This window comes from Eutrema salsugineum, unplaced genomic scaffold (genome assembly GCF_000478725.1).
Source record: "Eutrema salsugineum unplaced genomic scaffold, Eutsalg1_0 scaffold_9, whole genome shotgun sequence".
Classification (NCBI taxonomy): domain Eukaryota; kingdom Viridiplantae; phylum Streptophyta; class Magnoliopsida; order Brassicales; family Brassicaceae; genus Eutrema; species Eutrema salsugineum.
Genome location: NW_006256342.1, coordinates 3812439 through 3839585, shown reverse-complemented (window position 1 = coordinate 3839585; position 27147 = coordinate 3812439). Strand labels below are relative to the sequence as shown.

The 27147-nt window shown below is 33.2% G+C and overlaps 4 protein-coding genes across 4 annotated transcripts; all 4 read left to right on the top strand.

Moving 5' to 3' along the window:
• Nucleotides 1-6060: 6060 nt before the first annotated feature.
• Nucleotides 6061-8540, top strand: LOC18009191 (sucrose transport protein SUC1). Its single transcript, XM_006390668.2, has 3 exons — nucleotides 6061-7450; nucleotides 7558-7621; nucleotides 8119-8540. The coding sequence occupies exons 1-3, from the start codon at nucleotides 6191-6193 to the stop codon at nucleotides 8337-8339; spliced, it is 1545 nt and encodes a 514-aa protein (XP_006390730.1). The 5' UTR covers nucleotides 6061-6190; the 3' UTR covers nucleotides 8340-8540.
• Nucleotides 8541-10487: 1947 nt separating this feature from the next.
• LOC18007971 (probable magnesium transporter NIPA4) lies at nucleotides 10488-13490 on the top strand. Its single transcript, XM_006390667.2, has 9 exons — nucleotides 10488-10907; nucleotides 11291-11347; nucleotides 11439-11529; nucleotides 11638-11798; nucleotides 11909-12036; nucleotides 12140-12277; nucleotides 12394-12486; nucleotides 12586-12691; nucleotides 13045-13490. Exons 1-9 carry the CDS (start codon nucleotides 10736-10738, stop codon nucleotides 13149-13151), a joined length of 1053 nt encoding a protein of 350 aa, XP_006390729.1. The 5' UTR covers nucleotides 10488-10735; the 3' UTR covers nucleotides 13152-13490.
• Nucleotides 13491-14231: 741 nt separating this feature from the next.
• Nucleotides 14232-15134, top strand: LOC18009265. The gene is made up of 2 exons (XM_024153972.1): nucleotides 14232-14283; nucleotides 14381-15134. The coding sequence occupies exon 2, from the start codon at nucleotides 14384-14386 to the stop codon at nucleotides 14903-14905; it is 522 nt and encodes a 173-aa protein (XP_024009740.1). The 5' UTR covers nucleotides 14232-14283; nucleotides 14381-14383; the 3' UTR covers nucleotides 14906-15134.
• An 8282-nt stretch (nucleotides 15135-23416) lies between these two features.
• Nucleotides 23417-26464, top strand: LOC18007857 (NAC domain-containing protein 30). Its single transcript, XM_006390665.2, has 4 exons — nucleotides 23417-23555; nucleotides 24799-24975; nucleotides 25404-25675; nucleotides 25916-26464. The coding sequence occupies exons 2-4, from the start codon at nucleotides 24810-24812 to the stop codon at nucleotides 26462-26464; spliced, it is 987 nt and encodes a 328-aa protein (XP_006390727.1). The 5' UTR covers nucleotides 23417-23555; nucleotides 24799-24809.
• Nucleotides 26465-27147: the final 683 nt, after the last annotated feature.

The following is a 27147-nucleotide window of genomic DNA, read 5'->3' as shown; positions in this document are numbered from 1 at the left end:
ATAAAAAAACATCACATATTTTTACCATATATTTCATCAGAAAATCGTAGGAAACTAGTTTTTTCTACCAATTTCCTACCAAATATTTTTGTAGGTTCTATGCCGTCGGAAATTTTAAAAGATAGAAAAATCGTAGGAAATTTCCTACGAAAATTTTGGTAGGAAAATTTTCGCAGTAGGATATTCGTAGGAAAGTACCTACCATATATATACATATATGGTGACGACAAGAATCTATATAGGAATGTCTCTGTTTGTAACCTTTTAGTCATATAGTAAGCGCTCATGTCAAAGCTTTCCATATGAAATGCTTCATCTTGGAAACAATTATTAATTGATTCAACTTAGTTTTTGTGAAGGTTCGATGAACATTGAAAAAACAAGATAATGCTCACTCTAATTTAAGAAGTTAAAAGAATACTAGGCAGCTTTGGTTTACACTTTTTAAATGGTTACAAATACTTTGGTCTGGCACTAATTTAAATAATAACTGCAACTAACAGGCAACAGCACCAGTATTCTTCATCTCGGTATTTATAGATATAGATTATAGACTTATCTATACAAGTCACGTATCTTAACATGTTCTTCTGTTGTATATTTGAAAAGTAGATTTAATTTTAAATTTTCTCTAGTTGAAAAGTTAGATATATTAGTTTTTTTTTGTTGTTTTCTGTTTATCACCATCCATTGAAAGTTCTTATATTTTACAAATGGCAATACATAAACTAAAACGTATAGAATTTAAAAATGTCATCCGTAACACGAAAATATATAACAGACAGTTCAAGTTGCAGCATGTTGGAGCTTCGAAAAAAATTACATTCATAATATCCAAAAAAACTGCACTATGTGAAATCGAAGTGGGATCTCTCTTATCTCGATTCAGTAGTCCCTTGATCAACACATACAAACGTAGCGATTGAAATCAACGATACATGGTTAATTACATATTGGATTTGAGGGTTGGTAGGTCATGCATCCGGCATGCTAGAACAACCAGGGACAATAATAGAATTGATGGGTCTTGACTATTCCTTACAAAAATGGGTAGATATAATTTTGTTTTTGTTTTTAAATTTTCGTGTATAAAACAATTTTATGTGATTTTATGAAAGAGAAATGAGACGGTTTAGAAAAGTCAGAGATGAGGAAGGGAAGATGGGTAAAGAGTCCGGCGGAATAAATAAGACGAATCCACACTACAAGTTGGCTATTTTAGATTCAAACACAATTCTTGATAGAGTGATGGAGAGAGCCTTTGTCTCTTTCGTTGTCCTTACTATTTAAAGTCAACCAAGTCTCCGCTTGGTCCCAGAGCTTCTCTTTGTTTTGGGCATTTTGGCAAATAAAAAATAGTTTCACGAAAAAATAATACAAACTCATTGTATTTTATAGGCATAACAATATAAACTAAAATATATGAAATCATTTATTTTTGGGTAAATTTAAATATTTCGAGTGGTAACATTTTGGAAATACATATGTAGATAATTAGATTTTTTTAAAAACAATTTTTCTTAGAAGACATCAAGGTAGTGTCAATAACACCATAACAAGGTAGGTCCTTTTAGTCAGCTATTACCTAATGTTTTTCTTCATTTCTACTCATCTTTGATTTCAGATTGCAAGTTGCCCTCAAGAGAATGTGTGACGTTGTTTCCTTTTCTTTTGCCTACCGACCATTCCGTTTTATTCACCAAAGTTTGTCTTTGATCTCCAATCTATTATGATTATCATCATTTTTCCCCCTATCCAAATAACCATCCAATTTAAATTTCATTTAAGAACTGTGAATCACTATAATTCGTGGAAATAGAAATTCACAGTCCAAAATTCACATAGTTTATGTATTTGTTTACTTATGCAGTATTACTATATATTTATTATATCTGTAGGCATATATATATATATATAATTCATAAGTCCCTAGCAAAGTGTATATCCACGTTTTATCTATATATATATATATATATATATATTAAAATATACATATGCATACTGTATATGTTATACATGTATAAATCTTAAAAAAAATATTATCAATCTTTATAAAAAATTTCAAATTTAAGAAACAAAAGTTTTTCAATGATATTTAATAAATATTACATTTGATTTGTATGAATTAGTAATTATTCTTTGAACCTAATATTTTTCTTTACCGGTACAGTTTAATGTTTCCTGTTTTAAATGAAATATCTGCCAACCATCCAATAATGTGTGACATATAACAAATTCTACAATTCTCCCAATTTAAAATGTTATATGTATAAAGAAAAATTAGCTGTTATTTTTGGTGACGTCTATAAACCCTATGCTAAAATGGTCTCACGACGTTCGTTGCCGTTATTATTCACTTACATTATCATTGGTGTTTTTTTCTTCTTAAATTATACAGAGAATAATGATAGAGAATCCATGGAATATTATTTTGATGATATCATTTAAAGACTGAAGATATCGGAATCTAAGACTAAGAGTTGAAATAGAAGTAAAGAACAAGAGGAAAAAAACAAATGATACAACTCAAGTCCAAGAGATGTGTCAAACTGTCAACATAGAAGTGAGACATCAAATATTAAACGCGTATCAATACAAATTCAACTCCAATTATTTTGGCGACAGTTTAAACGGCTAGATAATAATCAGATATGTATTTTTGGAACTAATGGTATGCCTATAAGGCTATAACTCTTCCTTCCCACCTTTTTTGTTTATAATTTAATTTATTATTTATCCTTTGTATTATTATGATCTTGTAAGAAGTTTATGCGGTGGTTATGTGACTGTAAAGTTTAAGAGTTATAATGATGACACTGATTATTATGAATATATTTGTTAGCAGACTAAGCCTTTCTATTTTTTAAGACGGATAACAATCTTCAGACTAATTTATTATAAATCTGTTGTTCCAGACCATTTTTTTTTTTTTTGCAGACTACTTCTTCTTTTCTTTTTCCTTTTTTTTCTATTCGTATTATTGTAGACAGAAATTATGAATGGTTCCATCTACTACAACCATTCAAAGCTGAAATGTTTTTAACACACCGTTTGAAAATCAAAATTAAATATAATATGTTAGTTAAAACCACAAATAATATTCTAATTTTGAAGTAGCTCTATTGCAAAATTAATGCATTAGTTTTTCTCATTATTAAAGACCTTGTTCTGTTGACAAAAGAAAAGACCTTGTTCTTTTTAAAATAAGTTTGTGTTAATGTCTTGTGTGAGATGTAATGTGTTAATGCCTTGCGTGAAATGTAACTAGGAACTATCTAATAGAATAAATTGTGAACTGAAAAAAAAAAGAAGAAGATAAGTGTTAAATGTTAATCAGTGATCCAGTTGATACATGAGATATTTGAACATTGTAGTGTAATTACAGAGGTCAGAGGCCACGAGTCAATAACATCCTTCGCTACCTTTTTGACAATTTTGCTCTCCCTCTCTCTAAACTAACAATGATGTTCAATCCCAAGATTCTGATTACGCCACGCCATGCCACTTCGTTATTATTATTTCATGACTATTTTTAGTTGGCTTTTCAAGTGTTCAAATTCGTTAAATATAATAAAATTAATCTTCAGTTATAGAGTGCTGGTTTTGGTAAATTCCACATATGAGTAGACAAGTATTCTACCACAGTTTCATTACCCGTCTTTTTTAGTTGAGTTTTTTTTAGACATTAAATATTTGTATTTTTAAAAAGCTTTTTAGTCGTTTTTTTCATCTAAACTAATAGTATTTCACGACTAAAAGATCTTAATCTTTATTTAGATGTTTGTATACAACCTTTTTCTCCGTGATTGATTGTTGACTCTTCTCATAGAATAATGTAAAGACCATTTAAATTTATAAAGGAAATCAAGCATAAACATTCATTGCCTAGTCATATTCAACTACGAGTGCATAATGATGGAGCGAACCACAATCTTTTTGATGCTAACAAACCTATAAGCTTCTTTAGGGTCCCGATTCGCGACCCTATAATTAGGGGGGAAATATTATTAATTTGCTTTTTTGAATTGAAAAGTGGTTATTCAACTATGTTACATACATTTATTGTCATCTCCATGAAAGTTTGAAACTAAATGCAACTGAATTGCACTGATCTAGTGTCCACTTTGCTTTGTGGGAGAAATTTACTAGATTTTATCTCATCTAAATAGTGGATGTAATTTTATTGTTACTCATGAGTCATGACTAATTAAAAACACTTTCGACCAATATAGTTATGCCTACATGTTTTGAACGTTGTCTGGTGATGTTTAAATTTTAATGCTCTATTTTTGGCTAAACAATGTCGCATGGCCACAATTTAATCTGATAATCTGTAGATTTTATCGATATCTCCTTTATTAATTTTTAGCATATACAGTCATTTCTTTCCAAAGACAACATAAAATTTAATTATATTTAACAAACGCAATTAGCTTAAATAATATGGTTTAAACTTTTTGAGTTATGTTAGTTTAATCTAATTTAAAAATATAACACTATACATAGAAATGAATCATATGCGCTTTTTGACAGATATAACCAACAATTGACAACTTAAAAAAAAAACTGCAAATCCATTTGTTCAGATTGGATTGGCAGTTTCTAAATTTTCGGTTAACAGCAAAAAATGTTACTAAACAGATAAAGGGTAAAACAAGTTGTTAATTAGTACGATCTACACATAACAATCAAGATTTACAACAAATCTAATGTAAGTCCAAGTAATGGAGACTGGAGGGATAGAAAAGACAGCGTAAGGAGAGAAACATGTGATCCAGATCAAGTCTACAAACATAAGTGCCAAGGGAGACTAGTTCGCACTTCGCAGACAACTAGAATCCAAGATCAACAACCAAATGCTTTTCCGGTTGAAATGTGGAAAAAACATTATAGGGAGTAAAGGAAGTTAATTAACATTTTGAAAAAGAAAGTCTCTAAATTCAAAGCGCTTAACCAGTTGGGTCAAATGTCTTGGACGTGAAGGGATAACATACCATCATCTTTGGGCATTTCGGATAAGATTTAGTGTATCAATTCTGGAAAGTGCTTGGCAGGTTGAATCTTAGTAAGTATGAACATGTAGGAACTAGAATGGCGTGATCCAAGGGTGTGATCTAAGATAAATACGGTAATGCTTGATCGGATGGTAGATGATGTGAATATATGTTGACGATCCAAAAACAAGGCAATTGAATGTTGCCTCCTTGAACCATGTAGCATTATGTGCTTTATACTCCTGAATTCAAGTAAACTCTCGATTTCAAGTCTAAAGTTAGCTTATATGACGTTTGTCTCATTAATCTGAAGACATTTGTACTCGTATTTTTTAATAGTGAAGTATGTAAGGCATTGTGCAATATGAATAACTAGTACAGTTCACAATCATTTATTTATTTCCCGAACAAAATATTTTTTTATTTTTGTACCTTTTCTTTGGTCAACATTTTTTATGTTACATTTTAAAACATTTCTAAAAAGGATTAAATCTGACTTACTGTCATATATTTTAATCTACTTTTGTTAACTAATTAAGTGGTTTGTAATTCAAATTTAATTACTTAATCCCAGAACCAAAAAAAATATATTCTAATGATGATTTAAAGCTACACTGTTTAAAATATTGTACCCAATCGGAATATCATTAAAACATTTTCCTAGTCATAAAACGTATTGATATTATTGAAAGTCGGAATTTTTTATTTGAGCTAAATAAAAAAAAAAAAGAAAAAACGAAAATCTAAAACTGTCAGAGAAATTGAATCACGTCAAAATCACTTATGCAAGAAGAAGGCGAAACCAATTAAATCCCGTAATAACAGAAAACAAAAAAATTAGGAATTAATGTCCTAAGTGACACGTGGCCCTACCTTGCCATACACTCACCCTAATTAATTCCTTACTCTGTCTCTTATCCGAAAAATAATCATCTCCAAGTTAAAAATAAAAAATAACAAAACAAAAAAAATCCACTCTTTCTTCGTCCAAGTTTTCCTATAAATACAAACACCATTCTCTCCCATTTCCTACATCACAGAAACTTCACTTCCACCCAAAAAAAAAAAAAAAAAAACAGAGAGAAAAGACAGAAAAAAAGAAAAAGAAAAACAAACAAATTTTCTTTTCTTTTTTTTTTCCCCTCTAAAATCTAACGTTTTGTCTATTCGTGTGTTTTTTTTTTTCTCTTCCGATAATGGGAGCTTTCGAAACAGAGAAACCCGCAAAAGATGCGGCGGCTCTAGAAACACAGTCATCAATGGAAGATTTCGATCAACCATCTCCTCTCCGTAAAATAATCTCCGTTGCTTCAATCGCCGCCGGTGTACAATTCGGGTGGGCCCTACAACTCTCCCTCCTGACTCCTTACGTTCAGCTTCTCGGGATCCCTCACAAATGGTCCTCTCTGATCTGGCTCTGTGGTCCAGTCTCCGGCATGATTGTTCAACCAATCGTCGGTTACTACAGTGACAGATGCACCTCCAGATTCGGTCGTCGTCGTCCCTTCATCGCCGCCGGTGCCGCCATGGTCGCCGTCGCCGTGTTCTTGATCGGTTACGCGGCGGATATCGGTCACAAAATGGGAGATAAGCTCGAGCAAACGCCGAGGGTCCGAGCCATCGGAATCTTCGCTCTCGGGTTCTGGATCCTCGACGTGGCTAACAACACCCTCCAAGGACCTTGTCGTGCTTTCTTAGCCGATCTAGCCGCAGGAGACGCTAAGAAAACGCGAGTCGCAAACGCGTTTTTCTCGTTTTTTATGGCGGTTGGAAATGTTTTGGGATACGCGGCTGGTTCTTACACTAACCTCCACAAGATGTTTCCTTTTGCAATGACGAAAGCTTGCGATATCTATTGCGCGAATCTCAAAACCTGTTTCTTTTTATCCATCACTCTCCTCCTCATCGTCACCGTAACGTCTCTCTGGTACGTTAAAGACAAACAATGGTCTCCGTCGCCGGTAAATGACGACGACGAGAAGGTCTCGAGTGTTCCTTTCTTTGGAGAAATCTTTGGAGCTTTTAAAGTCATGAAACGTCCCATGTGGATGCTTCTTGTCGTCACGGCGTTGAATTGGATCGCATGGTTCCCGTTTCTTTTGTTCGATACTGATTGGATGGGTCGTGAAGTTTACGGTGGAGATTCAGAAGGAGATGATAGTTTGAAGAAGCTATATAACCAAGGAGTGCATCAAGGTGCATTGGGATTGATGTTTAATGCCATTGTTCTTGGTTTTATGTCACTTGGTGTTGAGTGGATTGGTAAGAAAGTTGGAGGAGCTAAACGGCTTTGGGGAATTGTTAATTTCATCCTAGCCGTTGGTTTGGCCATGACTGTTCTCGTTACGAAATTTGCCGAGGATCACCGGAAAACCGCCGGTGCTTTAGCCGGACCGTCTCCTGGTATCAGAGCTGGAGCGTTAAGTCTCTTTGCTGTTCTTGGTATTCCCTTAGCTGTAAGTGTTTCAGGTTTTGTCTTTTTATGTTCTTTCTTGTTATCGCTTATTTATCTACAGTATATAGTTTCTTGCAAATATAATATTAACCAATTCGATTTTTGCAGATTACTTTCAGTATTCCGTTTGCATTAGCCTCCATATTTTCAAGCAGCTCCGGCGCCGGCCAAGGTAATTTTAAAAAACAATAATAATAATTCAATTTCCAAAATCTATCTTCTTCACGTTAAACTTAGAAATCTAATCGTCTGAAAATTTGGTACCTAGTAAATTAGCATTTATTAAGTTCAAACGTTTGGTTTGAATAATTAATTTAGAGATCTGTTTCCAAATTTATTCATATCATCAAGAGTAGATTTTTCATTTGTTGCCAAGATTAAAAAGGGAGTAAATTTGACCTTTGTAACTCTATTCAAAATCTCGTGTGGATATTATCTACAAGTTTATCTATAGCATTTATTTGGGTTGAGATTTATTAGCTTAATAATATTAACTGAAATCTTTTTATCCGTCCATATATCTTTTAATGTTCATTGGTGGTTTCATTTCATCCACTTTATGCAGTTTACAGTTGCTATAAATGTTTGAAACAAGAAACAGTTTCATTTGTAACATAAAACATTTAAATTTTGAAACTAAAAAAACGTGCTTCTTTTCTTTGTTTACAGGACTTTCTTTAGGAGTATTAAATTTGGCAATTGTGATACCACAAATGATAGTATCACTTGGAGGTGGGCCTTTCGACGCCCTCTTCGGTGGTGGAAACCTACCGGCTTTTGTGCTCGGAGCAATCGCGGCGGCGATCAGTGGAGTATTAGCGTTAACCGTTTTACCTTCACCGCCACCGGATGCACCTGCCGTGAAGTCAGGAGCCATGGGATTCCATTAGTTTACTTTATGTTTTATTTTCTTATCAAACCCATCAAATACAGTAGTAATATTGTGCAAAACTGCAAAACCCAAAAACAAAAAAAAAGAATGGATAAAGTGATGAAATCTAATAACCTTGGGGTCGACTGTATTTCACCCTTCTTTTAGTTTGTTGTTTTTGTTACTGATATCAATTTCCAATAGATTTTGTTTTTTTTTTCGCCGTAGTATTAGTATTGTGTGTGACTACACTTTTTTACTGTTTTACTTTGGTTAATGTAAGATCCATCTACAGAAAAAAGTTCCCGAAAGATAGAAAAAATAACCGTAATATTTTAAGTTTATGGCAATTTTCTTATACGCGGGAAAAAAAGTTGAATACTATCTAAAATTATTTAGGTATTAAACTACTCCAACTTTAATCAATAGAGTCGAGAACACATGAACTTTTATTTCTTTTACTAACTACACAATCTAACAAATTTTTGCCAGTAGTAAGAGTTTAGTCTATCTAGTTTTAAAACTTCTGTATCCATACGGTCGGTGAAGCAGGCCAAATTAAACTAATTTTTTCTACAATATCTTTTTTGTTTGATTTTATTTCGGGGCCTTTTATATCCAACTTTTTCCTAGACCCAAACAAATTTATGGATTCCTATTGCATAGTAAAAGTCGGGGCCCAGAAAAAAAGATATGTGATCTCTATTAACTTAAAATGTCTAGACACTGAAACCGGGTCTTTAAAGGCGGTAAGGCCTTAATCGGTATGTGTATATAAAAATAATTTTAGATGGGGAATAATGATAAAAACTATTTAACAAAAAAAAATTCAGTTTCTAAGAATAGTACGCTCAAAAAGGTTTGCAGATGTTAACAAAAAAAGTATGCTCAAAGAGGTTTGCAGATGTAAACTCATTAAAACCGCGTTAAGTTTCTGTTAAAAGCGTTTATGTAGCATTTTTACAAGAAAAATTACCTGATTAATTAAATCATATAAACCAGAAATCAACCAAACTCACTCAAACTAAGTTAATGCCAAACTAGACCAATATACTAAACCAAGGCATAGAATTGCAGAAGAAAAAATATCTGGAGACTGAAACCCCTATAGCAACATAGAATCGCAGAGGAAACATAACAGGCATGAAACAACTGCATAAACATCTGGGCACAAGATTTAACATTACCTCATGATCTATAGGCTTTGTATTTTACATGATATTTCTTTTAAATTATCTTTTGAACCTTTGTTTTATTGTTGGTGCAGATTCAAACCAAAATTTATGCATGATCATTTTTAAACACATCGAAATAACTTGGATAGTCTGCTGTGTGGAATATGGACTCGGTCTTTTGATCACAGAGGCAGACCTATTTGATATAAATGCGGTCACATGACATCTTTATATTTTCAAACCATTCATACTAAACAAAATACTTGCACCCAGTAAACTAAATTAATTTGACCCCTTTGTTATGATCCAACCCATTTTCTCATGTGATCCTCAAGTCACTAACCATAATACATGTATTTTCGAAGCAAAATCTATCTCAAAATGTTGTTAATTAATCCTAATTTAGCCTTACTTAAGTTTTCTGTGGATATGCATCTCAAATGACCCCTTAATTTATGTTTGACCCCAGTGTGCAACTGTGCAAGGTTCACTTATTGTTTTGCACCCTTTTTTTTTATAAACTGTTTTCTTTTAATTAATTCAACCTTTTCTTTTCTTATTCAATCGTTTGTTTGGAATCATTCTCCTTCCTTTTATACGAAGTTAATACATTTGCTTTTGCTTTTTTTTTTTTGGTCTTATTAATTGTTTGATATGTCCCATTAAACTAAAGTTCTCTCAATTGCTTTTGCTTTTTTTTTTACTTATTAATTGTTCAATATGTACCATTACTATTCGTAGATCATATACAAAATAAGTAATAATTCAAAAAAAAACTACATATAGTGTGGTAACAGACTCAAAAGTTAAAAGCATATACATGCAAATGCTATATAAGAAAAAACATAGAGTTCTGTAAATGCATTTTTAAACAAAACATTTTAGTTATAAATTTTTTATTTAGTATATAAAAAAAAAAGAATTAGAATGGTGGCGCCGGGGAAAGTGACCGTAGGGTCAGTCATTTACTCTCACCAAAGCGTTTCTTTTCTCGTCACACACCTATCATCCTCCTCTTCCTCAAGATCTTCTTCCCTCACCACTCCGATTTCAAATCTGGGTTTTCTCGTAGCGGCGGAGAAAGCCGAATTCAGTTGGGCAGAGGCGATTTTCCTGCTCAACTCCCTGAGTTTCGATCTCTTAAATCTGAAGTCCGATCTGGCGGATTTAGGGTTTTCTCGTCTGGGTTGAAGCTCGAAAGAGGAAAACAAGATTCGATTTGGCGTCGAATCGGTATATAATGGGGGAATCAGGTGGTGGTGGAGGAAGCTGGCGGGATTCGTATAAAGGGATGTCTTCTGATAACATCAAGGGTTTGGTGTTGGCGATTTCTTCTAGTTTATTCATCGGAGCCAGTTTCATCGTTAAGAAGAAAGGCCTTAAGAAAGCCGCCTCCACTGGGACTAGGGCTGGTATATCTATCTTTCTCGTGTCCTCATTGTCGCAGTTGTTATTGAAATTATCTTCTGTAATGTGGTTTCCAAGTGTCTATTTTAGTGCTGAAATCGTTGATTTAGAGTGGAAACTGAACAAGCAGCTTGTGTGTTTGATAGATTGGGAACGAATTTTCTCAGATAGTTTCTTTAAGAGCAGCTAGGAGATCTATTTCTATTGAACTTATCAGTGTGTTCAGTGAGCTACTTAGACGTTGTGAACAGATGGGGACCTTTTTCTTCTGTGTTAACTTTACTTAATAACCACATTGCTTTCAGACTTAAATTTTCCGTGTAGATGTTGTTCTTTTAGGATTTGCTTTCATACTTTCATGGTATAAATCCAATCTCATACTGTGTAGGCGTTGGTGGGTATTCTTATCTCTACGAGCCTCTTTGGTGGATCGGCATGACAACAAGTGAGTCCTGTTCTTTGGCATTGCCTTTTTAATTCTTCATAGTTCTATTACTCTGTTTTGGTTCTTTTCTCATCTTTTCTGCTTCTTCCAGTGTTACTTGGTGAGATTGCAAATTTTTCTGCTTATGCATTTGCGCCAGCTATTCTTGTAACTCCTCTTGGCGCACTCAGTATCATTATTAGGTATGTATACTCGTGTCTGACTCTTTGATCAGTTTTTTTTTCTTATATGTGATGCAATCGGTGCTTTATTTTTTCTTAGACAATAGACATTTGTTCTCTGAATCTCAGTGCTGTCCTAGCTCATATTATATTGCGGGAGAAACTACACATCTTCGGAGTTCTTGGCTGTGTCTTATGTGTTGTTGGTTCCACAACAATTGTCCTACATGCCCCTCAAGAACGAGAAATTGATTCTGTGCTTGAAGTTTGGAATCTTGCAACAGAACCAGGTGCGTTGTTTGATAGGGTTGTGATGCTTTATCGGGATAGTAATTTGAACAGTCTCACGGCTCCTTTTCGTCCTCCATTCAATTTTCTAACTTTTTTTAGGTTGTTGCAGCATTCATGTTCTATGCGAGCTTTATAATTGGGGCTGCTATATTTCTTATTGTCCGTTTTGTGCCCCAATATGGGCAGACAAACGTAATGGTCTATATCGGTATTTGTTCGCTTGTGGGATCATTATCGGTATGTATGTTTTGATATTTCCTGTTTGTTATCTTATTTTGCTCTAAAAAAAACACCCTTGATCAACTTTTCTGAATACTATTTCATTTAATCATGTGAGCAGGTAATGAGCGTAAAAGCACTTGGAATAGCACTTAAGTTGACATTTTCAGGCACGAATCAGTTATTTTATCCTCAAACATGGGTATTCACTTTGGTCGTACTTACCTGTGTGATAACGCAGTTGAACTACTTAAACAAGGTAAATATTAATTAAATGTTCTTCAAGATACTCTTTTTGTAGAATATAACGTAGGTAGTTAGATGTCTTCCTTGGTTAGTCCATTAATTGCGATTTTTTGCCTTTTTAACTTGCAGGCACTTGATACATTCAATACAGCTATAGTATCTCCTATATACTACGTAATGTTCACATCACTAACTATATTGGCCAGTGTTATCATGTTTAAGGTAACCTTCCGCCACTATATGTATATATCGTTGTATGTGGATTGTTGCCTTGGTACATGAATCAGTTCACTGCTTTATGTGGTTTGTGTTTTCGAACAGGACTGGGATCGGCAAAATGGTACTCAGATTGTCACAGAAATGTGTGGATTTGTTACAATACTTTCTGGCACTTTTCTTCTCCATAGAACGAAGGACATGGTTGAGGGTGCGTTACTTTCTTTCATATACGGCACTTCTTATGCATCTGTGTCTCTCTTTTTTTTTTTCATTTTGGAAGACACGTTTTTCTGACGGGCAAGAACTTGAGCGTTATGACATTCAATAAGGAAAAAATCGAATGCAGAGATGACACGAAATCTCAAGTTATTATATGCTCTTTCTCAGCTATGAGGAACACTAATATGCATAACAGATCTATGTACACATTTCTAGCTAGAATTACAGAAACATAGCTATTCATGATTTACAAAAAGATTGATATATCTTAACGCCAAGTGTCTGTATCACTCTGGAATTTCTGAGAGCTTGCAACTGATTGTTATCACTATGTTATTGCAGGTTCAGCGGTAATATTACCATTGCGTATAAGCAAGCATACCATTGAGGATGGGTTTGAATCAGAAGGCATTCCACTTAGACGCCAAGAATCTCTCCGGTCACCTTGAAAGCTTTATTGATTTGTTTTCTGGTCTACTGCGATAACTGCAAGCCAGAGAGTCTCAACTTTTTTCCCGTATCTCGGTCTACTATGAACATGGACCATGATGGTTCTTCTGTCTAAACAAATACAGATGGTTCAAGAAGATCGAGGAAGGTAAAAGGAGCAAAGAGGACGATATCTCAGATATCTTCTTCTCGGTAAATATGCTGTGAGTTCATCAAACATACGGCATTAGCACACACCCACGCATAAACCCTTTTGTGACCTTTAAGATTTTATAAACAAAGACGGGTTTTGCTTAAATTGGTCTTTTACAAGCATATATAACTGAAGGTTTTCTACATCTTTGATTTTTGATTTAGTCTTTTTAAAATTCCTCCGTTGGTTGGTTTATACCCTTTGAAAAAAGAAAAAAGAAATAGAGACTTTGAAACTTTTACAACACATGTTTTAGACTTTTAAGTCAATTGTTGAAGAAATAGTGTTTTGATGAGGTGGAGTTATAACATTGATGATAATAGATGGTGACAACGTTCTATGTTCAATCTTTCCTCAATCAATCACTCCGCTGGTAGATGAGATGTCAAATTAAAATCACGTTATGTCCCTCTCATAACTCTTTCTACATACAGAGCTAATCACCAATTTAATTTATTTAAACTATATAATAGTCATAAATTCACATTTGTTAACGTCATAACTCTTGTTCTCTTTACGAGCTAACTTAGAACGATTTTAAATTTGATCGAGTTTCTCCGATTAGCATTAAAAATCGAGGAATTCGTGTATACAGTATACATATAAGGTTATGAAGTATAAACTGCCTAAACAAGAAAATTACAATTGACTGATTGAGATATAAAATCGTTTCAAAATATCTGAACTTATAAAAAAGAACCCACAATAGACAAGATTATAAATATGTTACCCAAATTAGAAAATAAATCAAGCTATCTAAAAATGATCACAATAATTACAAAATATTTTCTTTCGAATAAACAAAAATCTTCCTCTTCAACACCAAATTATAAGGGAAAAAAATAAGAAGAGAGAACTTCTTGTAGTAGTTGAACTAGAAAAGGAACAGAAAAGAAAAACAGAGCAACGAATCCAACATCACCAACAAAACACAAACTGTGTGTTTCATCTCAATCCTCTCTTCTTTCTTTTTAATAATTTGTTTTCTCTAAACCACTGGTCAACAAAATATTAATTTGTAATTCTTGATCCCAGAAAATGGCTCTGAACAGTGTATCCTCAGAAGAATTTAGCTTCCCAATGATCGCTTCCCAAGATTCTTCCCAATTTTCCGGCATCGATTCACCTCCACTGTGGAAACACTCGCCGGATAATTTCCTCCGGGAAGATCACGACAGAGGTTTCGGAAGATTACTCATCGGAAAATACGATAATAATGATCAGACGAAGAGTTTCTCTTATGTGGAGACGAGAAGTCTATGGAGCGACAAAGCAGAGGAGAAGATGGATATGTTGTGGGAAGATCTCAACGAAGAGCTGCCGCCAAGAAGCCAGAGTCTGAGGATTGATACCGGCGGTGATGGCGGAGAGAAGAAATCGTCTTTGTTTTCCGACGAGAGCTCCGCCGTGGCCGTTGGGTGCGGGATGAAGTTGACCAAGAAGACGCCGCCTAAGAAGAAGATGAGTCCGAACGTGTTGGTGTTGATGAGGGTGTTGAAAAAGCTTCTTCTTTTACGGACTTCGTCTCAGAGATCGCCGGCGAAAACTCATCCACGGTGATCTTACCAATAATAATTGTGAATTGAGGGTTCTTTTTGTAGAATCTATTAATTACGGGGCTTGCCTGAGAAAGATATTTGTTGTTTGGGTGGTTTAACAACAACAATTAAAGTTAGGGCTCTATGCCCGCCCAACTGTAAATGGGCCTAATCCCTGACTCATTTAGATTTTTGAGTCTTTTTTGGTTTGATTTAAATGTGTATGAATTTATTAGGTGATAAAAGAGATAATGGGCCTTAGCCCAACTGTAAAACTGATACGTGGACAGTACAGTTATGATATGTGTGATTGGAGTGTGGCTTATTCGAGTCGGGTCAGATCGGACCCAAATCCAATCTATTTGTTCTTGTTAAAGTTATAAATATTTGTCGACTCTCTTAAATCCCCACAATCCATTGCACAGTGCAGCTTAAGTAGCTAATTCTTTATTAAACCAAAAAATGAATTAGAAAAAGTGTCGTCTTCTCACGTCCATTCAAGAAAAGTTCCATAAATATAATAGTTAACGCCCCCTTTAAACTAGTTCTGAAGTATTTTGTAAGATAAAACAAAAATTTGTCCCTTGTCCGATAATAGCATCTAATTATTCTTTTATTAGACAAGTAAAAGCTAATTCTTTTTTTTTTCTTTCTAAAGTTTGCAATTTTGAATAGTTAAGCTGTAAAGGAACCTAAAAGAAAGACAAAAAGAAAACTAGAATTAAAAATGTGAGAATAAGTATGACTCTATCTATCTCGATGAGAGAAGCAATAGGATCAAAGAGCCAACTTAAGGGTGTGGGCCGACATGCCATCATCAGCCTCTCTGTTCCATTCTTACCTCTAGAAGCTTTTGCTTCTCTCATCATTACATTCTTAGTTTTCTCGTCTTATTAATCCATTTTAAAATTATGGTTTCTGGATTATATTATTGAATAACTGTTGAATTTCACTTATCAATTTATTGAAATATAAAAATATATTTTTAGGTCCTAAATTACAAAATTTTAAATCAAAATTTGAGGAATAGATATCAGCATCACACTAGGAATTATATCCTTCCGTTTTGCCTTATAAGATGTTTTGGAGATATGTTGCAAAAGTGGAAATAAAAAAACATGTTGCCCATTACTAATTTTATTTTATAGAGGTAAGCAAGTAATCGAGAAAAAAATTTGAAAAAAAAAGCAAAATATTAATAGAGGTAAGCAAGTAATTGACCAATCTAACTTAATTTTGATGCTGTATTGTTGTAAACACTGTTACATCATCGCCGGAAATAATTGATCTAGTTCTCTTACAAATCATTATTACTCGATTTTAATGTTGTATAAGAAATTGAAGTAAAAAAAACCCAAATTCAAATATCTTATAAAATAATGGATGGAGTATGTGTCTCTTGATTAAGGGAAATTACACGTATCCTAAACTAATTAATATTTAACTATTTAGTATTTATCAAGCTGTATATATAAAACCATAACCTCATCGTACACTAAACTACGAAGTATATATCGTCACAATAACAGTGTAATAAATAAAGTTTTAAGCGTTTGAATGAAATCATTAATTATATTGTATGTGAATATACTTTTAACGAAACAAAACTAGATCTAAAAGACTAAACTACAGTTAGTTTTACTAGTGTCAATATATCGGTTACAACACATTTGTTAAGCTCATCTCAAATTTATATACATAAAAAAAAAAAATTTTATTCAGGACTTGTACGGTACACGCAGAAATGATACAAAGGGATAAAGAAAGAAAAAAGGAGGTTTGGAAGGTCTTACTCGGTTTTATGTTGTCGTTGATTTTACTCATAACATGATACAAAAAACAAATGATAAAAAAATAATGAGAAAAGTTTGAAAATTTTCCAAAAGTAGAATAATTTAAATAGTTAAAGTCATTTTAATAATAACTGTAATAGTATGGAACTATTATTTGATACATATTGTAATAGAGACGCAATCTCGTCACATTAAAATGAAAAATCCTAATATTTATAAGCAAGCAGTCCCACTAAGCCGCCCCAAACAAAAATACAGATACGCCCGTATGCTTTCTTTACACTCTCTGATCTCCCTTCAAACACCAAAAATTGTGTGTAGATAATAACATTTTTGACGTACTAAATATCTAAATTAATTGGTTTTTTTTTAATAATGAAAGGTTACCAAAATTTAAAATGAAAGGTTAATGGGAAATCTTGACTTAATGGTTACCAAATAGGATGTGGAATAGGGAGACAAGTAGAGGAGGTTGTAGCCTGTAGGGGTCACTTGGAGAATTAGTGGTCGATGTTCATCCACCGTCCGTTCATCATTAACTGCGGCTAATTATAACTTTCACTAAACATATTTTACGCCAATTTTAATAACTCATTCATTCTTAACAAATGAATATTTTATAAGTATTTTTTTTTTAATGCCAACAACTTGCTTATCCGAAAGTTTGTTAATTATCGCCTCTCAGAATCCACAATATTTTAACGCTTGTCAAAAGAAAACAATATAAAGTGAAAGCGATAAAATGGCGACTTGCTGCCTCGCGGTAAGGCTAAGGAACAAGCTCATTTTAATGGGTAGATATGTGGATAATAGTCTGAGATATTTTTTTGAATTAGGGTTCGCAGTTCATAGATGTAGTGTAAGTAGATCAGATTATTTATAAAGTAAAGTTACTATCATAGTCTCATACATACATATATATATATATATATAGAGAGAGAGATTTTTCGAACATTTCACATAAAGACAAATTTGATATCAATGCCTATGAGATAATTAAAAATTCGACGATGATTAATATGTATAGCCTATGAGTACACTAATAATGACATACTGTTTCTTAATTATTATTGATTCACTAAGATCAGCTGATAATAATTCATTAGTGGATGTGATATCTTTCAGGGTGCATATATATATATATATATGTGTGTGTGTGTGTGAGAGAGAGATTATTGGAGAAAAGCATAGAAAAGTATTGCGAGCGAATACTATTTATACATAGTGATTCATATATAAGCACAAAAACTCTGACGATTTGTGGTCTAGTGGATATTGTTTTCTCGAAAGGTACAGAATACATATAACTTGGATGCTTAAAGTTATAATATCATTAACGAATATTAAGTTTGGTTGCATGCAAAATATCCGTGTATATATAGAAGCGACTGTATTTATATATGCATGACCAAGCACTTTTATTTTAAATGAGTCTATTTAATTTTTTTTCTTAAAATATACGAGTATTTAGGTGATATCAGAGTCAAGTGAATTGACACAGAATGAGCTGTACAGTTAAATTTGTATGTATCCATATTTCGAATTTTTTGAAGTTTTTCTCCTACGCATTCTAAATACCCAACATAGGTGATATAAGGGAAAATCACTAAATATAAGGGATAATTTATGTAACTTTTACAAAAGTGATAAATAACCATATGTTTTCTGTTATCTTGTGCTTTTTTCTGTCTTATAATAGTGGTAAATAAAAGGAATGTATGTTTGATCCAAAACAAAAAAAAAAAAAACGTATAGAGGGTTGTTTCTAGATACAGGTCGTTGTCAAAGTTCAGTTAGGATAGAATCTAAGACAAGATCCTAAGATAACTCTTTCAGCAAAAGCAAATATATTTCTTTCTTTTTCAGGAAACTTTTTATTTAATTGATTTATCCTATTACCGAGGACAATCTTATTTGACCTTTCAATCAATCTCTTAAACACTTCTATTCGCTGCAGTTAGACACAGTACAAATTCCTGAATATTTGTCAATATTATTTTGGGTAAAATGCTGTTTTTTTTTATAAAAAAGTAATCAACCGTAACAAAATTATAACGACTGAATTCAGAACGAATTCAAAAATCAATCGTTACCGAATTCATAACGAAATTAAATAAATGTAATCAACCGTTAGAAAATGATATTCAAAAATAAGATGCATTAACCATCATATCTTGTTGATTTTCTTTCGCAAGTATAATATAATATTATAACGAATCTTCGAAGTAACCAATGGGAAGAATGTGTGTGTGGCCATAATTTTATAGTTCAGTACATATATTACATGTTGGAAGTTTGATGAAGCAGTCCAATAGAAATGGACTATAAAAAGAAATATAAAAGGAAAGTGAAAGGTCGGTAGATTACATTAGATTGTAATGATGTTATCAGATTAAGTTCATGATTTACATTTTTGATGCGTTATGGACCCATTTAAAAGAGCACCTCTCCTTAATTTTCAAAACGTTCCGATTAGATTAGCATACAAACAAATCGTTCAACAGAAAAAAATATTTATTTCACTGAGTGTAATTTATTTTTAATAGAAAAAAATATACAGTATATAACGTAGAAGAAGTACAAATCAGTGGACAATATAAACAGTTTATAAACTTCATGTTTTATACTTTTCAAAATTAAAAGTTTATGATGCTCTATGGCCAGGATATAATTTACATGTGTAGTTGTAATTAACATTCGTAACGACACAATTTTGTTAGCAATTTTTGAGTTTTGATATAGTGTTGATAGAAAATAATATAATTTTTGTTGTTGTCCGGCAACTGATGTTAAACAAAAGAAACGATTGGTCCATAATGAAACCCAAAAATAGAACGATTTAGCTTACAAACAAATGAGTCCATTTAGTTTGTTGTTATCATTCGAATTTTCTTTATGATTCCTTTTACTTGGGAATTCTATTATTTGTAAAACAGTATTTTCAAATAGATTTTTTTTGTTTTTCTATATTAAGAGTATAAATGAAACTTAAAATATATCACGTGTTCACTACAAAAGTAATTGGCATGTTGGAAGTTTTGGTTGATCAAATCGGTTTACGCTATATCAGGCAACATAATTATTTAATAACAAAACAAAATCAAGCATCTGTTTTCATGAAGAAAACAACAAAAATAATCAGTCAACCAAATTTAGATATTATTGCTATTTGACTGTATGGGATTTATATGTCTTAGGATCATGGATTTTCCTGAAATTCACGGAGTCTTTGTATCAAAATTTCAAAATATTGGCGTGATGTTTATTGATAACCTTTTAATTCGTGGACGGTAAAGTGGCCGCCTCCAAAAAATCATGCGTCTAATGTATCAATTACTTTTGCTCCCGTGCTTTAAGCATTCCGCTTGATAATCTTATATTAGATATCATGAATATTTTTTTTTAAGTTAAAGTTAAATAATTTGATAAATTGTAAGGTACTAAACCGGCCAGCCAATAGTTAGGATGGAATCAAAGACCAATTTACAGTGGCGTCACTATCTCCTACAGTTTAGTTTTGAGTTGATAAAAATACTTACGATAAGAATTTCAATTAACAGCAGCACGTTGACCTCTGCCGGGTGAAAAAAAAAAAAACTAAAAGGTAATATATATCCTTAATTATTTGACTAACTTAGCTACTATAGCCTACTTATCCCACTAAATACCGTTAATGCTAATTATGATTAGTGTTAGAAGACTGGCAAGTACACACACTATGATTCTGACCATCCATATATATATATATATATATACATATATATAATATCGTTCGTCATTTCTATTTGTAAATACGAAACATTTTCAGATACTCCTACCTTATGTGACATTTTTTAGATACGAAACAATATCGAGCCTATCATAAATTCAATTTATACGAAATGAATGCAAAATCGTTTAAAAGAAAAAAACAAACGGCATGCATATCATATATCCATATGATACACAAACGAGTTTAGTAATACTACTATAATAGCTTTAGACAAAATTGGGTTTGCAGTTGTATTTACGGTTACGTGTAAATAAAGTCGGTAAGGACTACTAAGGACACAGAAAAATAGGGGTATGTTAGAGCAAGTCCACTAGTGAACCTTATAGAGGGGTTCATTAGCATTCAAAAACTATATTTTTTCGTTGGGTGGTTTGGGAAGAACTCGAGTGAAAACGAGGATTCTAGTAATGAATTCTATTTTGGGGTTCATTCCGAGAAATTTTTTTTTTTTTTTTTTTGAAGTTTAGAATTTTTGAACTCCATACAGTAACAGTAAGCTAATGAATGCAAATATGGGTTTACTGTATCTTCGTAAGCACCATATTAGCAAAAGGTCTCGAATTGCTTCTAGTTTCTAAAATCTACCAATCAATGTAATTGATCCAAGCCTAATAGGAGGAAGACTAAATAAAAACATAAACTTTATTTTGTGTGAGGCAATTCGTCGAACACATGGTGTGACTTACATCGAGATGTTTCTGCAACGTCTTGCTCCTCTTTCGTGGCCGGTGAGATGGCCTGCTTCTACTCATGCTGAACACGTCTTCTTCAATCTCGTCTCAGGAAAGAGCGACCCAGAGCCTGTGATTCTCGTTCGCTACCTCAACACCGCAATGGGACCAGTGACACCGAGCGCTGCAACACCGAGAGCTCCGACGGCTTCTGCACCGGTAGCGGTTGCTGACGTGGCGGATAAAACGATGCTTGGATTACAACTCCACTGGTAAATTTGATAGATGTTTTTATTGATTGGAAATGTTGGAAAGAAGAAGAGAAGAGAAGAAATCGCCATAAAATAAAAATGATTTTTGCTTGAGAAAAATAAATTTCTCTCTTAAAATTACACATTTTTCCATCCAATCACGTTTTGCCATGTGGTGATGAACCTGGCTCTTCAAACTCTTCCAGACGACCCGATTTTTTCCATTTGGACTTTTTTCTTTTTTTTTAATTGTGTTTTGCATATGATTTCGAGCCCAAATTAGGGATGAATCCCAATGGACTTGGTCTTATATACATCTGTATATTAAGAGTTAGAGACATTATGATTAAAGAAAAGGAAAGATAGGGATCGAGGCAATATGTGTATATATTTTTTTTTTATGCTGACAAAAAAAGTGAAATAGTGTGAAAGGGTTTTTACCCAAACCTTGGGATTTGAACAAAAGGCTCTCTCTCGCTCACGCAGTAGACAAGTAGGCATGCATGTGAAACTGAAACCAAATCAAGTGCTCTTTCTTCTCTTTTCTTAATCCAGCTTTTTTATTCAATTCTTTTTTCTATTTTGGTACCCATTTGTTATTCCTTTTCACATACAAACCTTTTATTCTTTTTGTGTATATCCCATTTCACCTCGATTTTCGTGTATCCCTTGTCATTTTCTTAACTAACTCAAAAACTGGTTCTTTAGTTTCTGGATTTTTTCTTTGGACTAGGGTCAAAATGAATTACTGAGATGACGTCACAAACAGAAAGGATGAGGTAAAAAGATTTAAGAAAAAGTAAAAATAAAAACGACAGCCAACGGCTTTGGTGGGACCCGAATAAGCGGATATCAGATGAGGAACAAATGATTAGTTATGTGACAGAAACAGGTCTCATGCCACGTGTCTTATATCTGTGATGACACGTGTTGAGGACGGCGCCACCAAACAGACAATGGGAGCTGGATTGCTGGAGAAAGACTTAAGAGCATCTTAATTCCTCTGATTTACTCCAAATTCTTTAATATTTAATACACGATTCGTCATTTTTATGGCCAACGGTCGTTCCTTTAGGTTTACTATAAATTTGGAAAAAAAGAAGTTATTTTATATGGTTCAGATTGTGGTTTCGAGTGGGATCTAGATGTGGGATTATCAATTATGTATTCCCTTTTATTAGATTATAAAATTTGATGCGCGGTAGTATATTGAGTGAGATTTACGTAGTAATCCATAAATGTACATGCGTGTAAATCCTTTTATCTTCATATGTTTTTCCTTACGAAGATAATGAGAAATATAAAAAAAAAAAGATAATTCAGTCACCAGATCCAGAGCAAACAACATATATCTATTTATAATATCCGAACAAAAATTCTCGCGTTGAACAGTTGGAATTACAACTTTGTCATTTTTCTTTAGCAAAAAGAAATCTTTGTCATTTTTGCTAGTTACATAAAATAAATATGCGCATTTGAATCCGATAATTAATACAAATATGATATTATTATGAAATACTAAATTAATTTATAATATTTATAAAAACTTAAATCAAATTGAAGTTTTTGGTAATATTCAGAACATTTGGCCTTTTAAGAATCGCTAATATATAATATATAGCTTTGATATATGTATTAGACATATTATTTCATTTTGTGTGGTGTAATAGAACTAATCAGCAAATAGACAAATAAAAAAAAGTTGGGGGTTTATGCAGTAACTGCCGGTAAAGTGAGAAGCTTGGAAAAACTTTAAACAAAAAATTGAGGGGAGAGAGAGAGAGAGCCGTCCAAAAACAAGGCGTAGATGTCTATCCCACGCGCAATCAAACCCTTCCTCCATTTCCATATTCTTCTTCTTCTCCCTCTCCTTATATCATCATTTTGCACCCACATGACACACACTTCCATTTATATAAATAAGCATATTCACATCATAAAACCTATATATACACTCTAACGATCTCTAGATGGTCCATATACATGTGATCTAATCAATCAAAAGCCAAGCTCTTGTCTTGTTATATTAACAATCATTCAATCCACACAAGATATTTCAATCTTCCTTCAAACTCTCTTCTCCTTCTTCCTGTTTGCTACTCTTCTGTAGATCATCGTCCTTGTGGAAATCGCTTCCAAATAACATATTTCTCCCACAAGCCCTTCGTCCAATCTATATTAGCTCGTAAGTTCCAACTCATTATTCGTTTTACGTATTTAATTCACACACAGAAGTATCTATGGATACTATATACATATACATAATACATGCATGAACCATGATGGTGCACTGGCGTTTCTGTGTTTGTTTCTTTCTTCTCTATCACATATACATTACATGTAATATACATATATAGTATTGGATCGTTTTGTAGATGGGTAGGCTGTATGAAGATTCGTATCTTGTATAGTGTATGAATAATATTGGTTTAAATGATGACCCGAAAAAAATTAGAGTAAACGAGGAATTTAAATGAATTGGGTTTTCGGAATCTATGTTTTTTTGTACTTAATTATTGTTTCTTAGAAATTAATTGCTGTTGCACCATTATAATTAATATAAAATTTATAGATAGTATATGGATATAGTTCAATACAAGAGTGTGTGATACACTCAAAGGAACATCCAACCTCAGTGACTTCCACCCGTCAAGCTTTTTGACTAATATTTTTTGATATATGATTATCTTCCATATGTACATATGAATATATATATATATATTTATTTATTTATATCTTATACATTTTAGGTCTTATAGTACGGCCTTATGTTATATTATATAGTACAAATATATTCTATAACCTATGAATTTTTTTCCCCGTTTATAAGCATCGTTCGATATGTACAGTTTACAAGGCGTAACAAACCCTTAAACCAAATATTTTTCTCGAGAAAACAAAATTCCAAAACCTTTTGTTTTTATTTTTTTTTCTTATAAATGTAAATAGCTCCTCCAATGTTGGGTGGTCCCATAGAAATACATCATAACCATCATCAGTAACATATAATAGCTATAGCCTTAAGCTTAAAGATCTAAGCTTTTGGATATATTATCCATCTACATGTGAACTCATATATATGTGTTTGTGTATATTTCTAGATATTTAATATATTATCATGTGTGTCCGTGTGTAACATCACTATCATTACCCAACACAGCTTTTGGAATTTCATTGGACCCAAGAGCCATTCGATCCCTTTCTTATAATTAAATATAACGAAGCTTGTAATAGGCTTTGGTTTTGGTCCCAAAAACAAAACTTTAAGGTTGTGTCTTGTTTGTCTAAGGTTTTCGCAATAGCTTCCAAAAAGACACGCTTATGTTTATATACAATTCATTTCCCTCATAGCATTCTCTTCTCTCCCATTTCTCCATCTCGTTTCTTACTAATCTCTCTAACAATTCCCGAACTATATTTGTTTATAGGATCAACGTGAATGGATAGTATAATGCAATCATGTATGCCACCGGGATTTCGGTTTCATCCGACAGAGGAAGAGCTTGTGGGTTATTACCTAGAGAGGAAGATCAATTCAATGAAGAGTGCTTTAGATGTCATTGTAGAGATTGATCTCTACAAAATGGAGCCGTGGGATATACAAGGTAATCAACGCGGGTTTTGTATAATGATTATAATTAATTAATCTTTTTGCATGGAGTGGCAGTAAATTGTCTAGTTATAATGTGATTTCTTGAAGTCAATTATATGTGATGAATTTGGCATGCGAAGTGAATGAGAATGCCTACTTTCTTTGACTTGTAGGATTTATAAACGTGAGTGTGAAAAGAATATTACAAAGAAATTTTAAGAGATGTAGTACAATCATAAATCATAATGCTTCTTTTGAAATTAAACTAGTTGATTTTTGTTTCGTTTTTTTTTTTTTAAGTGGGAAACTATAATCATATAATGTATACTCAAATAACAATTCAGCACATAGTTTTTCAATCTTATTTTTTCTTTAACATTAATTTCCTAATAGTTTGTGATGTAAGAAATTATGACATTGATACTTGGTGTGACATTGCAGCGAGGTGCAAACTAGGGTATGAAGAGCAAAACGAGTGGTACTTCTTTAGCCACAAGGATAGGAAGTACCCGACCGGAACTAGGACCAATAGAGCCACTGCGGCCGGGTTCTGGAAAGCCACCGGTAGAGACAAGGCGGTGCTTTCAAAGAACAGTGTCATAGGAATGCGGAAGACACTTGTCTACTACAAGGGTCGAGCTCCCAATGGAAGAAAATCCGACTGGATCATGCATGAATACCGTCTCCAAAACTCCGAGCTTGCTCCGGTTCAGGTATACATTTAACGACTCTAATTGATACACGGTTCAAGATCAATCAAGTCAGCCACAAAATACTAATAAAATAGTACAGTCTTCTACACACTTTCTGATACCATCTAGAGATCAAAGACTATTAAAATGTTACAAAGTTTCTACAATCGATTCGTTAGAGTTAATAAACAACCAAAACTAACCGCACTAAATTAATAACAGGTTATCTTAATAGTAACATTATATATTTGTGACTTATAGGAGGAAGGTTGGGTGGTATGTCGAGCATTCAGGAAGCCAATTCCAAACCAGAGGCCATTAGGGTACGAGCCATGGCAGAACCAGCTCTACCACGTCGATAGTAGTAACAACTACTCATCTTCACCGACAATGAACACGAGTCATCATATTGGTGCATCTTCATCGAGCCATAACCTTAACCAGATGCTCATGAGCAATAATCACTTCAGTACTAGTAATGCATCCTCATCGATGCATCAATATGGCAACATCGAGCTACCGCAGCTCGACAGCCCAAGCTTGTCGCCGAGTCTTGGGACAAATAAAGATCAGAACGAGAGTTTCGAGCAAGAGGAAGAGAAGAGCTTCAACTGTGTGGATTGGAGAACACTAGATAGCTTGCTTGAGACACAAGTCACACATCCACAAAACCCTAATGTTCTTATGTCCCCGTTCGAAACGCAGTCGTATCATCCGGGGCCGAGTTATGATATAGTTTCCATGCATCAAAACTATAACGATGTCGAAGCTAATATTCATCAGTCTCTTGGATGCTTCCCTGACTCATAAATTAAAGGAAATCCTTCTCTATTGATTTGTATTCTATGATTTAATTGTTCCATCTCGGAAAATAACATTTATAACTGTCAATTTGTAAAAGAAGTTTCTGTTTAATACGTAGATTTTTTTTTATATTAGCGCTTGGGGTTTTCTATTCATTTTTATATTGTTACCTCATTTGTAACTCATTCATTCTACCTCTATTGATTAAAATTAAAACAACATGTGCTCTTGAGTCATGATTATATCACAATGCATGGTCTATTATATTAGAGAACCTGTAATTTTGGTTCAAACCACAATCAATGGTAACCAATATAAAACAACTTATACGATCTAAATTCGAAGTCATATGCTTAAGGTATTCACACTTAAAAGTTTCCTAAGGATTTCTAAATTTTGTTTATCTTTTAATATTAACTTCTACAAAGTTAAAATGTTTTTTTTTTCTTCTCATAGAAGATGACTGTATAAGCCACTTGCAGAGTTGCAGAGGTAGCTAGCAGTGTCGCTTTCACCAGTGCTACTCATGGTACTGAGTTTCTAACCACGGATCATATCATTTATCACTTTATAACATCTTACTACAAATCAATATCTTTAAAACCTGAATATATATTGCATCTCACTCGTATTTTAGAAATTGTTACGATTATGTGCCTACTGGTCGAAGTTTCGATCTTTAGATTAAC